Source organism: Triticum aestivum, chromosome 3B (genome assembly GCF_018294505.1).
Source record: "Triticum aestivum cultivar Chinese Spring chromosome 3B, IWGSC CS RefSeq v2.1, whole genome shotgun sequence".
NCBI classification, from domain to species: Eukaryota; Viridiplantae; Streptophyta; class Magnoliopsida; order Poales; family Poaceae; genus Triticum; species Triticum aestivum.
Window position 1 is genome coordinate 390,373,070 of NC_057801.1, and position 13,901 is coordinate 390,386,970.

The 13,901-nt window shown below is 49.1% G+C and overlaps 1 protein-coding gene and 1 long non-coding RNA gene across 2 annotated transcripts; one reads left to right on the plus strand and one right to left on the minus strand.

Moving 5' to 3' along the window:
* Positions 1-5,045: 5,045 nt before the first annotated feature.
* Positions 5,046-8,967, minus strand: LOC123070008 (uncharacterized). The gene is made up of 2 exons (XR_006433294.1): positions 8,389-8,967; positions 5,046-7,681 (listed from the first exon to the last, which is right to left on the minus strand). It is a non-coding gene; the product is annotated as an uncharacterized lncRNA (long non-coding RNA).
* Positions 8,968-9,502: 535 nt separating this feature from the next.
* On the plus strand, positions 9,503-13,238 carry LOC123070009 (glycerophosphocholine acyltransferase 1). The gene is made up of 8 exons (XM_044493016.1): positions 9,503-9,797; positions 9,905-9,988; positions 10,311-10,368; positions 10,461-10,561; positions 11,323-11,418; positions 11,509-11,602; positions 11,989-12,226; positions 12,509-13,238. Exons 1-8 carry the CDS (start codon positions 9,717-9,719, stop codon positions 12,867-12,869), a joined length of 1,113 nt encoding a protein of 370 aa, XP_044348951.1. The 5' UTR covers positions 9,503-9,716; the 3' UTR covers positions 12,870-13,238.
* Positions 13,239-13,901: the final 663 nt, after the last annotated feature.

Below are 13,901 nucleotides of genomic sequence, written 5' to 3' on the forward strand. Positions count from 1 at the left end.
GGGACCCCCCCAACCCTCCTGCGGGTCGGGGCGGGTCGGGGGCGGGGCGTACCCGGGTGTCGGCCACCGATCTCGCGGTGGCCCTCCGCTTGGCCACCCCTCTGGTTCCCTCCCCGTCTTCGTCGGCGTCGACCGGCGTCATCTCCAGCGTGAGTCTCCTCGTCGCCCCTCCATCGTCACCCCGCTCCCCCGACGCCGCCTCTGCCCGCCGCCTCACGCCACCAGGGGCTGCGCCCACGCCCTCCGCCGACTCACCTTCCCCGGTGTCTTCCAGGGTTGGTGGTGTTGAGGAGCCCGTCGCCCTTGTCCCGTCTGCCCCATCTCCTCGACCCTCGGGGGCCGCGGTCGGGGCAGCGCTGGGGTCGGCCGATCCTCACCCCGCGGCAGTGCCGTCCAGCTCCCACCTCGCCTCGCCGGCCTCTCCTGACGCCTCGGTGGCAGTGGACGTCTCCTCCCCGGCCTCCGCGCACCCCCCTCCGACGGTGGCGTATGCCAGGAGGCCCCGCTCCACCTCGATGCCGGTGACGTCCTCTCGCCGCAGCGCCCGCCTGGAGGCGTCGCGGCCGGGCGACTCTCCTGCGCCTTCCCGTCGCCGAGCGGGCGGAGCTCCGCGCCGCGGTCCGGAACCTCGAGTCAGGTGTGGATCCCGCCCCTCCCAGTTCTTCTCGTTGCTCCTTTTCTGCTCTTGAGGCCGCCCCCCTCGGCCACCTCGCTAAGGTGGCCAATGACTCGGCCATTGTCTTCAGGGGGGAGGTCAGTCCCCCCTTAGAACAGATCGCGGCCATTAGGGCTCGGGAGATCCTCGACGGCAGGCTGGCTGAGACTCGTGCCCGCCTGCTGCGGCCCCCGGCTCCGGCTCCTCCGGTGGCCGACGGGATTATCCGTGGACGCACTCGGTCTCGCACGGCCGCCATTCGCGCGCAAAGCGCCTCTCGTGTTCTGGGGTCAAGCAGCCCCCCTATGGGGGTTTAGATGCGGGCCCTTTTCGGGAACCTCCGCGGCTTCGGCCATGATGGTCGTCGCCGCCAGCTCATCGAGTACATCCGGGATGAACATATTGACATTGTGGCCATCCAAGAAACCCTCCGCTCTGAGTTCACCCTGCAGGAACTTGAACATCTGAGCCCCCACCTCTTCGCGTGGCACTGGCTCCCTTCTAGTGGGACCTCAGGCCACTCGGGTGGCATCCTCTTAGGGGTTAAGGATACCACATTTGAGGTGGGAGGCATGGATAGAGGGGAATTTTTCGTTAGTATGGAGATCTTCGAGCGGGCCCTGAACTTCAAATGGGAGGTCATTGTTGTCTACGGACCGGCGGACAACCGCCGCTCCCCAGCGTTCCTTGACGAGCTACAGCTGAAGATCTCTAACTCTCCCCTCCCAGTTTTAGTGGGGGGTGACTTCAATCTCATCCGATCCCCGGATGAGAAGAATAATTCCCGGATTAATTTCCCCCGGATACAATTATTCAACGATTGGATCGCAGAGCTGGGGCTCCGTGAGCTTGACCGGTCAGGTGCCAGATTCACTTGGACCAACCGGCAAGGTGTACCGACACAATCCGTGCTGGATCGTGTCCTAGTTTCCCCGGAGTGGGAATTGCGATGCCCCTTGGCATCGCTCCGGGCGGTCACCCGGATTGGCTCTGATCATGTCCCCCTTCTCCTCTCCACCGCCGACAAGCGCCCCCCTCCCCGCCGCGGTTCCGGTTCGAGCTCTTCTGGCTCAACCAGACTGGCTTCCGGGAGGCCGTCGTCGCCCGCTGGATTTTCGCTAGGTCGGCACCCCATCGCTCCATGTCCGCGGTCGATTCATGGCACTTTTGTGCCAAGCTAGCCCGCCAGTTCATGAAGGGTTGGGGGGCTAATCTTGGCCGGGACCTTAGAGAGCGCAAGAAGTCCATCATGATTGCTATTCAAACCCTGGATGCTCGCGCGGACTCGACCGGGCTCTCCTCGGACGAGTGGCTGATTCGTTACGACCTGGAGGACCAGCTCTCCACCATCTACACGGATGAGGAGGCGTACTGGCGCTTGCGTGGTACCCAGAGGTGGGTGCTACAGGGCGATGCCAACACCGCCTATTTCCAGGCGGTCGCGAACGGCCGGCGCCATCGCAACTCCATCCACTGCCTGTGGGATGGAGACTCGTCGTTAGTTCTTCCAGCGGCCATCCGCTGTCATGTGGATGGCTTCTATAGGGCCTTATTTACCCCCACCCCGCGCGGTGGGGCTAGTCTCGCCCCCAACATTTGGTCGGGCGCGCACGTAGTCTCGGCTGAAGCCAATGCGGCTTTGGTTGCCCCCTTCAGCGAGGAGGAGGTCCTCGCTGCCATTAAGGGGATGAACCCCTCCTCGGCCCCGGGACCTGACGGTCTTCCAGTGGCTTTCTTCAAGACGTTCTGGCCGACCATCAAGCTGGAGGTCATGGCTCTCTTTGAGGAATTCTACTCGGGCTCCATGGACCTGGGTCGCCTTAATTATGGGGTGGTGACCCTCATCCCCAAGGCCCCGGGCGCCTCCGATATTCGTCAGTTCCGCCCCATCACAGTGATTAATGTGATTTTTCGGATCCTGGCTAAGGGGTACGCCAATAGGGTGACCCTCCTTGAGGACACTATCACCCACCCGAACCAATCCGCCTTCATTCAAGGCCGATTTATCCTGGATGGGGTGTTGGTGTTCCACGAAGTGCTCCACGAGGTCCGCCTGAAGCGCCATAGGGCGGTCTTTCTCAAGTTGGACTTCCACAAAGCCTACGACACGGTGCACTGGCCGTTCCTGAGGGAAGTCCTTCTTCACAAGGGCTTCGATGACCGTTGGGTGACCCGAGTCATGCAGCTCGTTTCTTGTGGTCGGACTGCGGTGAACATCAACGGCGACATTGGGCCCTTCTTCCCTACCCTCTGCGGGGTCCGGCAGGGAGATCCCTTCTCGCCGTTCTTGTTCAACATGGTTGTGGATGCCTTGGCCGCCATCTTGGATAAGGCCAAGGCTGCTGGGCATATTAGAGGCCTTGTCCCGCACCTTGTTGGAGGGGGAGGGGTCTCCCTTCTACAATACGCGGATGACACCATTATTATGGTCGAGGGGTCTGCCTTAGAGATCTCCAACCTGAAGTTCCTTCTTCTGTGCTTCCAACAAATGTCGGGCCTCACCATCAACTTTGATAAGAGCGAAGTGATGGTGCTCGGTTACCCCTCTGAGGACGCACAGTCCATTGCCGACCGGCTTAACTGTCGGCTGGGTTCTTTCCCCACGACCTATCTGGGGATCCCCATTAGTGACTCGCGCCTCACCGTGGCGGACCTCCGCCCCACGGTGACCCGTATGCAACATCGCGTAGAGCCCTGGAAAGGGCGTTGGCTATCGAAGGCGGCGCGCGTGATCCTTATCAACTCATCGCTAGCCAGCCTCCTGTGGTTCCTTATGAGCTTCTATAGCCTTCATGAAACGCTCCATCAGGAGGTCGCCAAATACCAGTCCAGATTCTTCTGGGCTGGGAAGGAGGGCAAGCAGAAATACCACATGGTCAGCTGGCCAGACATCTGCAAACCCAAAGACCAGGGCGGTCTTGGGATTCTGTCCTCTCGGCGCATGAACATCGCCCTCTTGACCCGCTGGCTCTGGCGCATCGCCAATGGGGACGGTGGCCTCTGGCTTACTATCATCCAGAACAAGTACCTGCGTGGACAGCCACTGGCGTTCTGCCAACGCTCGGGCGGTTCCCAGTTTTGGCAGGCCGTCGTCCGACTGCTTCCGGTCTTACGTATAGGCACTTCCATCTCTGTGGGCTCTGGAGCTTCGACCTTGTTCTGGCTGGACAGGTGGCTCGGAGGCTCCCCTCTAGCCGCCCGGTTCCCCATCCTCTTCGACATTGTAGTTGACCCTCGGGTCTTAGTCGAGGCGGCCCTTATTGACTTAGGGCGCCTCGCGTTCCGCCGCCCTTTTGGCCCCGCTGAGGTGGCTGCCTGGGATGTCCTCCTCCAGGACATCGCCCTGCTACCTATGGACGTGGCAGATTCTCCGGACTCCATCTCCTGGCGCCTAGACCCCTCCGGCCGCTTCTCCACCAAATCCCTCTACGCGGCCATTGCCCCTTCGTCAGCCCCGGAGCCCTTTGGTCTTATCTGGGACATCCGCCTCCCACTTAAGATTCGGATCTTTCTTTGGCAATGGATCCGCGGCCGCCTCCCGACCGGCGTTGAGGTTCTTAAGCGCCATGGTCCTGGCGATGGAATGTGCCCCCTGTGTGGCACGGTAGAGGACGCTAATCACATCTTCTTCCTGTGCTACACGGCACAGTTCCTTTGGTCTTGTTTCCGCGAAACGGTTTGGGGACAGTGGTGCAACACCAACTTCCGTGACCTGCTTGCGGAAATTCAAGCCTCCCCCCCTCGCTACAGACATATTAGATGGTTGTGCGTCGGGGTTCTAGCCTGGACCCTATGGACGGTTCGCAATAAGCTTGTCATTCAGAAGGTGCCCCTTCGACGTGCGACTGACTCCATCTTTAAAATGTGTGGTTACTTGCAGCTCTGGCAGCCGCTTAGCCGCCCGCAGGACCGGGACGCCATCGACAGACTCCTCACCGACCTCCGTTCGTTGGCCTTTCGCCTGGCGCCTCCGCTCCCGCCGCCACCACCGGAGCCCGACTAGAGGATGTTTCCCTCCTGGCGCTTGTGCCTTTTTGTGTGTGTGTGTTGGGCTTGTTGAGCTGTGCCCTCAGCAGTAACCCTTGTTGCTTGCTTGTGCTTGGACTTTGTGTGCGTGTAGGCTTTGTGTTTGTGTGAACCTTGTTGGATGGTGGCTTTGGCATTTGCTTTATATATAAAGCGGGGCGCGAGCCTTTTTCGGTAAACCTTAGCCCTTGGTGGCAACAATTATATGTAAGCCTTTTTCACTTTCTATCACTGCGGTAGATTACTTGCAAGATTAAACTCAAATAATGCACACGTCTCCCACTGCTGATTAACGATCTAAACTAGCAAAGAGAACCACAAGAAATATACATATATAGATCAAACAAAATGGCATGCATAGATCTAAACATAAAAAAAATTCATCACATGATCAACATCACCGCTACAAATACATCAGATTAACCATAATCATGTATGGCAGCTCATATGGCTATTGTATTGGACATCTAAAAACTTCAAGATGAGGAGATTACAACGTTGGCTACTGCCATGAACGATAGCCCAAGGGGTGGACTACTCACAGCTCATCTTGGAGCTCGAGGATTGAGGTTGGTGATGAAGAAGGTGACTTCTTCCTCTGCAGAGTTTCAGATCGTGGCTGAAAACGAGTATCGCCACGAAAACGTGATGTGACAGTGGCGAAAAAATGCATGATAACTAGGTTTGGGGTTTTGCAGAATATCCATGTCATCGGGCACCGGAGGCACTCTGGGGGTGCCCATAGGCCACATGCGTCCTTGTAGGGTGTGCGCCTACAAGGGGCGCCTGCACCCTGTGGGGGGCACCAGGGTCTGTCCCCCAAGTCCTCTCCCTGCACGAATCTTTCAAGACCAATTTTCCTTGATTTTTTCTCAAACTTTTTCTATGGTGTTTTCTTGAAATATTAAAACACAAAACAAAAAAAATGACACTCGGCATTGTCTTAATATGTTAGTCTAATAAAAATCAATAAAAACTATGGCAGAGTGTATGTAATTGATTCAATGTAGCACGGATCATACAAAAATTATAAATACGTTGAAGACATATCACACATGGATGATTAATTTCGAATCTTATCCACATAGTAAACTTATCTCACACCACCACACTTGAAGAACTTTGTCTAGATTGTCAAATCGGAAAAAAACACAACACAAAATTCGTGTGAAACAGCGAGATGAAGCTAGTGGCCAAAGGAAATTTCAAACGATCGTCCGTGTGTGTTCGTTGAAATTTGTTCAAATAACATGCACACATGAACACGTGTATACAATCTAGTAGGGAGACGTAGATCTACTTGTTTACTATCGTCGAAGCAGAAAACACACAACATAAAAGTCGTGTGAGATAGGGAAATGAAGCTAGTGGTCAAATAAATTTTCAAATAGTCGACCATGTGTGTGAATTTGCAAAAATTCATCCAAAATAACATGCACACGTGAACACGTGTATAATCCATTATAGAGACCTAGATCTACTCTTCCACCACTGTTAAAACAGAAAATGCATAACACGAAAGTCATGTGAAACAGCGAGATGAAGCTAGTGGTCAAATAAGATTTCAAGGCCTTTTTGATTCGCGGGATTTTGAAAATGTAGGAATAGGAAAAGTATAGGATTCGAGTGACATGTCAACTTGAATCCTATAGAATTAGCAAGGAGTGTTTGATGCCACATGACAAACAAAGAAATTGTAAAAAGAGGTTGGAGTGGATGTTAGATTTCCTATAAAATGTAGTACAAAAGATTCATAAAAAAAATCCTATGGGATCCAACCCTATGAATCAAAGGGCCGACACAGGAAAAATTCATAAGGATTTCAATCCTCCAAAAATCCTATAGAATTCCTTTAAATCAAAGGAGCCCTCAAAGGTCGACCGTGTGTCCAGAATTTGCATAAACTCATCCAAAATAACATGCACACGTGAACACCCATGTACAGTCCAGTATGGAGACACGGATCTATTTGTGTACGACTGTCGAAAGAGAAAACGTAAGTCATGTGAAACAACAAGATGAAGCTAGTAAAGAGTTTTCTAACAGTTGATCATGTGTGAGGAATTTGTCAAAATTCATCTAAATTAGCTTCAAACATGAACACGAAAATTAAAATTTATAGTTCACTAAATAAGGAACCGATCGACTAAATGAAACCACAACGTCGACATACATATTTTTCATGTAGAGTTTATCTTAAATCAAAGCACTGTGTAGATTAGAAATGATGTGAGTAGGACCGACACTTGTCCTTCCTTACATCCCTCAAACGTGGACCTGGGTGAAAAGAGACACCCGATTTGAAATACTTAGCCAGACCCAATGGTACTTTGATACTTTAAACTTGTGCCGTACACGTGAAACATTAAACACACTCATCTAATAAATGGGCCAAAGGGCCTGGCTGAGGGGATGCAACATGACCCTAAGAGCATGAGCATGATTAATACTATAGCCAACTGCTGGCTATACAATGTTGTAGTGTCATATATAGTCATCACTTATAGTCACTCATACAACAAGGTTAGCTATAGAGTATAAAAGTATTACTTTTTTCACCTTCTCTCTATCTCATTTTTCATATTTATTGCATTTGTCTAGGAATGCGTATATAGTTAGGCTCTTGTATGAGAGTTCACTCCCATCATTTTTCATGTCGTCTTCTTCACAGTGCCAAAAGTATCATGTAAATGGGCTATAAACTCATTATTGTACTTCCACTAAGGGCATGTACAACGGGGGCACTTACGACGGGCGCCAGGGTTCGATTCCCTCCCGATTTGGTCAAATCCCCCCGATCCTAGGATTTGGGCTGACATCAATGCCTAGGCTGTCGTCGGGCGCTTCCCCCTTTTTTTCTGCGCGATCCTTTCTCCGTATCAATTTGGCACTGGGCGCTCCTTGGAGCGCTACAAATCTGCAATGGCTCAACTACCTCAGCTGGTCTTTGTTGAACGGAGCCAGCTGTACGCAACTAACTCACCTGATTTTCTTTTGCAGCTACACAAAAAATATATTTCTTGGTTCAAAAAAATATATGTTTTCTTTCTCTTCAGGCACAAAAATAATCTACAATAAAATATAGAGGTCCTTTATATCTATAATAATTCTCCATGAGACCTGAATACTTACAATAAAAAAATGCCAAAAATGAAATGCATGTGAATGTGAATGCATATTACACATTGGTTGTTTATTTTTCTCGAGATTTTATATTCTAGTTTCTTCATAATGTAATCTCAGCTCATTCACCTAGGGTTTATTTCGAATAACATATTTTTTCATTACTGATTTCAAATGATGTCCAAAGTTCTCTCAAAGCTATGTATCAGGTTTTGTATAGGTTACAACAGACTCAACCATTTAAATTTCTTAAGATGTGGATGTTCATACGGAACTATCCCCAGTGGAATGTGTTGTACTGTCAAGTCAAACAACCATGATTTATATAGGAAATTGTTGTTCTTATTCCAAGCTCTACTCCCTAAATTTCTTTTTAAGACTATGTGAATTCAGGACCAGTCAGTTTGGAACCTGTCAAAACTGTATATCAGCACATATTCTTCTCCTACATAATTAAAATTTCCCACGGGAAGAACATGACGGACTCAGATCACCATACACACATGTGTGCATCACCGCAACAGTCAACTCAATTTACCAGCGATTGGTACAACAATCGGAAGGGAATTACCTCGACCTCATACCTGGTCTCACGATGTCGGGTAAGCTTGTTCATCTTGTACGCCTCGCACTCGCGCGCCGATGCCTCCTCCGAACCTTCCCGTCGGCCAGCCTCGCCAAGAGCTCCTCCGGCCTCGTTCCCATAGGGGAAGGCGCGACTGCTGCCTCCTCTGCTCCACGGCCCCCTCCTCCTCCCGTCCGTTAGCGCCGCGCGAGCTCCTCCGGCATCGTCTCCATGTTGGAAGGCCCGGCTGCTGCTGCCTCATCCGCTTGCGCACCGCCCTCTTCATGTCCATCGACCTTGCCGCCAGCTGCGCTGGCCTCGTCTCCATGGGAAGGAAGACGCGGGCTGTTGCCTACTCCGCCCGCGCGCCGCCGTTCGCCGTGGCCGGCATCTGAGAGTGTGGGAGTTCGGCTTGGAGTTCTCCTCCGGCTCGCTGGATCTGACGAGGGTCGATGGTATTGTCAAGGGTGTGGAGAGTTCGAGAGAAGAGAGCAGAGTGAGCTGAGTGAGCTGAGTGAGGATTGACACAGTTGGCCGGTTCGTGTTCGGTTGGATCGATGGGCACCGATGCTTGTTTCCTGCGTTGGAGAGGCCGGCACTTGAGAATGTCGTCCGGAACGAAAAAAATATAGATAAGCGCCCAATCTATCACTCCTTTTTTCTTTGAGGGGTGCCCAATCTAGCACTCCTGCGTTGGAAGCCCAAACTTTTACACCGGTGCTCCACCGTAATTTAATTTTGTTTTTTACACAAGCGTCCACACAGACGTCCCTGCATTGGAGATGTCCTAAGCCTTTTTTGCAAAACACGAAATGTTGGCCGTGGCCTTGTATATACTTGAAAATCTTAACAAATGATGATTGCCGGCAATCTAGGAGAGAGCCAACACGTAAAGCACCTATCCGCGGGTGGGAACAGGCGGCCAGGGCAAAAAGGAGCACGACAGAGCACGTGTTGACCCTCGCTGCGGCCGCCGTGCCCAGGCCAGTGCAGTTGCCTCACCAAACCACGGCTCGCACAGCCACAGAACCTGATGCTGCCCAACCCAACGCTCCACCCCAAACCGTTGCATCGAACCAAACGTCACGGGAACTCGCGAAGAAAACAAAACAAAACGAAGAGAGATTATTAGATTGTAGCAGAGCGCAATCCACGTCAGAGGAAGAGTAGAAAATGGAGGATAGTGTAAAAGCTGAGGAACAAAGCGGGGGAGAAGAGATAACAATAATAAATAAATAAACAAAGCGAAAGGAAAAGAAGAAAGGAAACGAAAGGTGGCGTAGGGGGAAGAGGAGGCTTTCGTCTTCGCAAGAGGAACTGGTCGCGCGTTCTGCAAGGTTCTCCGGGATGGCGTCGTCGGAGGTGGTGGAGGACGAGGCGTCGGCGGCGGCGATGCTCGCCAACGGGGCCGCGGACGTCCGCCGGAGGGTGGGTACTGCTACTCCCCCGCCCCGCCGTAGCCCTATGGCGCCGGCGCCTCTTTTCCCCCGATTACTCGTCTTCTGATTTTTCTGGGGGGTTATTTTGAATTGCAGAGGGACCAGGCCAAGGCGATGCTGTCGAAGCAGGCCGTCAAGATCGCCACCAAGGCAGAGGAGCACGAGCGCTTCATCTTCAAGGTCTTTTCTCCGATCCCCCTTGCTTAATCTTCATCTTCTGGGCTTCTGGCTCCCCCCCAAATCTCGGCGTGCCCGTGTTCTATTCATTTCGCGGTTAAATTCGGCGCGCATTGATTGTGCTATGCAATGTTTCAACATGTGCTGGAGTAAGAGATATGCGGGCCTTGTGTACTGTTTTGTGGGCACTTTGGGTAGGCATGGATTACTGTGGTGATGAATCTCTTCATTTATTGCCATGTACTACTGCCATGGCTGTGACGCTGTTCGAATGTCTGTATGTGGGGAATGCTCTTACCTGGTGGTGCTGGCTTTTAACGTGCAGGTCACACACCTGATGGGTGTTCTTGGATTTGGGACATTTTGCTACCTCTTGGGTGCTAGTAAGCTATTGCCGAATCCATCTGTTGGGTTGCATGCTACTCCTGAAAGTTGTGGTCGGTACATCTTACAGTGCTCTGATTTCGTTTTGCAGGACCACAGGATGTGCCGTATGTGTATTGCCTGTTCTATGTCATATTTGTTCCTCTCAGGTGGATCTACTATCGCTACAAGAAGTGGCACTACTATCTTCTGGTGAGTCCATTTCAGTCCAATTTGTTGTGGTCGTCATTTTAACTGTGCTGGTTTCATTGCTTATATGTAATAGCTTCGTATCATTGTTATCTCAAGTCTCATGCACAACTGTCACGGTTATAAAGTGTCAACGTCAGTAGATACTGTAATAAGGCTTGATTTCATCAACCTCCAGCAATTGTTGAACTTGGATATTATCACGTATCTTGTTACGAAAGGCATACTATCATGTACTCCGTCTATCCGGATATGTAGGGTCTATTTCGTATTTTGTGAGTTACTTTGACCATCAACAAGTTCAATACTATATATGTATGTCACAAAGTATACTGCTGAATTCATATTTGAAAGGAGTTTCCAATCTCATATAGTAATTGATCTTGTTGACAGTCAAAGTAAATCTCGAAGTACGAATTCAGCCCTATATTTCCGGATGGATGGAGTATCTTGTTTACGTATCTGTACTATGTTCTTAATCGAGAAGAAAAGTGCTGCTCATAACATACAGTACTGATGTTTTTAATGCACCTTTACTTGATGACTGTTGTGCTTGTCGTTTGTCCAAGGCTGAAAGCTGACATTCTAGTTCTTTTTCATTCTGAAGTTTTAGTGTTACCTTTTGTTTGTTCCTAGTTCAAATGACACGAGTTTGATATTTTTTATAGTGCATTGCATTGCACTTCTCAAGCATTTTATTGGGCACAATACTATGGTGCATTACTAATAAATCACTGGGTTACAACCATTGATGTAATTTGCAGGATTTCTGCTACTATGCCAACACTTTTCTCCTTGTTATGATTCTCTTTTATCCAAAGGATGAAAAGCTTTTCATGGTTTGCTTCTCATTTGCAGAGGTATGAAAAGGATTATTGTGGGTTGCCTGGTTTCTTGTTCGCGCTTATAATATGTGTGCAATCATTTGTTTTTTCATTAAATCTTTGCAGGGTCCCCTTGCTTGGGCATTAATTGTATGGCGTTGCAGCTTGGTGTTCAGCTCATTTGATAAACTTGTTAGTGTTCTGATACACCTCTTGCCTGGTACGTTATTCACTTAAACAACCCAATTCAATGCGTAGGATGATGGGGAACTTTACTTTTCTTAGGAAAGCACCATCTTAGTCTAGTGAAACTATTTAACTATATTTTCTTTGGTGCTTATTGAAATTGTATGACACGAATGTGATATATGGAAGCCTTACAATGACTGCTCTGTTGTCATGTTATGCCAAGGAGAGTCTTGAGTATAAGCTGTAGTAGATATGAGCAATTTAAAGCTGCAAGGGGAGATTGAGTTTAAGCTAGATTAGGGCTCTCGGCTTGAAGTTTGTTCTGGATTCTCTGACTTTAGGGTTATGATGCCACTCTATTATTCATCCAGCAGTTCTTGCCAAATGTGTGACATGACTAAAAGAGGGCTTTTACAGGAATAGTTTTGTTCACTATCCGTTGGTGGAACCCACAAACATTTGCTGCCATGCATCCAGAAGGAAGAGCAGCAAGAGTCACATGGCCATATGTGGAGGACAAATCTTATCTGTGGACATGGCTATTTGTTGTTCCTCTAGCTGCTTACACCTTGTGGCAACTGATGTATTTCCTCATAGTTAATGTGCTGCGTCGACAAAGGCTGTTAAGGGATCCTGAAGTCATGACATCATACAGGTATGTCTTTTTGTATTTCGTGGTGGGTTATGCTGAATACCTATGAGTGGAACAATATGTATGCTCAGTGGTGCTTGTTGACCACCGGTGGAGACGCAGTCTATAAAATGGACCAAAACTGAGCCATAAGGAATTAAGGACTACTTGGTTCAGATAATTTGCCTGTTACCAATTGTAGCTTGAATTCCTCCCATCTTCTTTACTTCCTCTAAGTGTCTACTTACCCTTGCGTATTCTCCCATGTGAGAGAACCCGGTAATTTATCTTTATCAATATTGGCAGGGAACTGTCAAAGAAAGCACAGAAAGCAAACAACATCTGGTGGAGACTGAGCGGATTGCTTGGTGACAAGAATCGTCCGTTGATGTACATACTGCTTCAGGCACTGTTCACAGTGGCGACATTGGCTTTCACTGTACCCATATTCCTTTCATACCGACTGCATGGGATCTTCCAAGTACTAAAGGTGTGTGCTGCAACATGGAACGGTGGAAGCTTCATCCTGGAGGTGATGCCCAGACAAGTTGTCCAGAAGGAGAAGAAGAGACTTGAGATGAAGCCCATTGAACAGGCAAACTTGAAGGAGCACATGGATGATCCTTCAGGTAACCACCAGCATGCATCCGAAGAGCCAAGTCAGTGAGGAAACTGATTTGGGGCGCAAGATTAGATTTTCTGGTTACTGGTACTATCGTGTGACCTTGTTCCTTCTGTAAGAAAAGTTGCTATCGATGAATGTTCTGTTGGCTTGGGACATTTCAGGGCTGTTTATGGTGGGATCGCTAGTTAGGGTGTGTGGGCATGTTTGACATAGCAAAGGGTGGTGGTTCAAATGCTATCAGCGCATTTTATGCCAACTTTGTCTCTAGGGTTTTCAATGTGTGTTGAGTGTGCTGAGATAGTTTTTTTTTTCCTTTTTAAAGAGAGCTTTGGCATTAGTGGTTAGACATGGTTATGCAGTGCAGCCTGATCATCTGGGTTCAATTCCTAGAATTGATGTGTCATTCCCGCATTTTATTCCTTAAGGACCAAGCTTCGTGCATCATGAGATCACTCAAGATAAAAATCTTGGTACTCATGAAAAGAAAAAGAAACTAAGGACTTGGTTTCATGTATGGCGGGACAACACATCAACATAAAATCATGTTACTGCCGTCAGCTCGCAGCCAGCCTCGCGCGAATGTTTTGTTCCCTATGGGACAAGGGAAACCAGCGAACAATAGGTCCTCCTCCCCTCGCATGTTTCAGCGCGACCTCATTTCTCCCAGAAATGCCTTAACGGGCCAAAAAAAAGCAAATTTCATCTTGAGCCTGGATGTTTCTACAAGACAAATTGTCGTGCTCAACCAAAAAAGAAAAAGAAAAATACACAATTAAAAACTGCCACCTCTTTAGATAAAAATGTCATGAACAAAAAATACACATACATTTATAAAATTTCATGCTCTGAAAAATGTGAAAATTGTCATGCTACTTTATAAAACTGCATTCTTCTAGATAATCTTTTTATCTGGATAATCCCCAATAAAAATTTCCATGCCATTAAAAATAAAAAAACCATCCTCCCAACACTAAAAATGCCATCCTCTCAATGATAAAGTGCCATCCTCTCAATGATAAAATGCCATCCTATTATTAATAAAAACGCATGTGCTTAGTAATAAAATTTGTCATG

What these genes read in the sequence shown, in the direction of transcription:
- LOC123070009 (XM_044493016.1), top strand. Translation starts at nt 9,717, where the DNA reads ATGGCGTCGTCGGAGGTGGTGGAGGACGAGGCGTCGGCGGCGGCGATG. An exon ending in AGTGGCACTACTATCTTCTG is followed by an intron (nt 10,562 to 11,322) that starts GTGAGTCCATTT and finishes TGTAATTTGCAG; the next exon opens with GATTTCTGCTACTATGCCAA. An exon ending in TCTGATACACCTCTTGCCTG is followed by an intron (nt 11,603 to 11,988) that starts GTACGTTATTCA and finishes GGGCTTTTACAG; the next exon opens with GAATAGTTTTGTTCACTATC.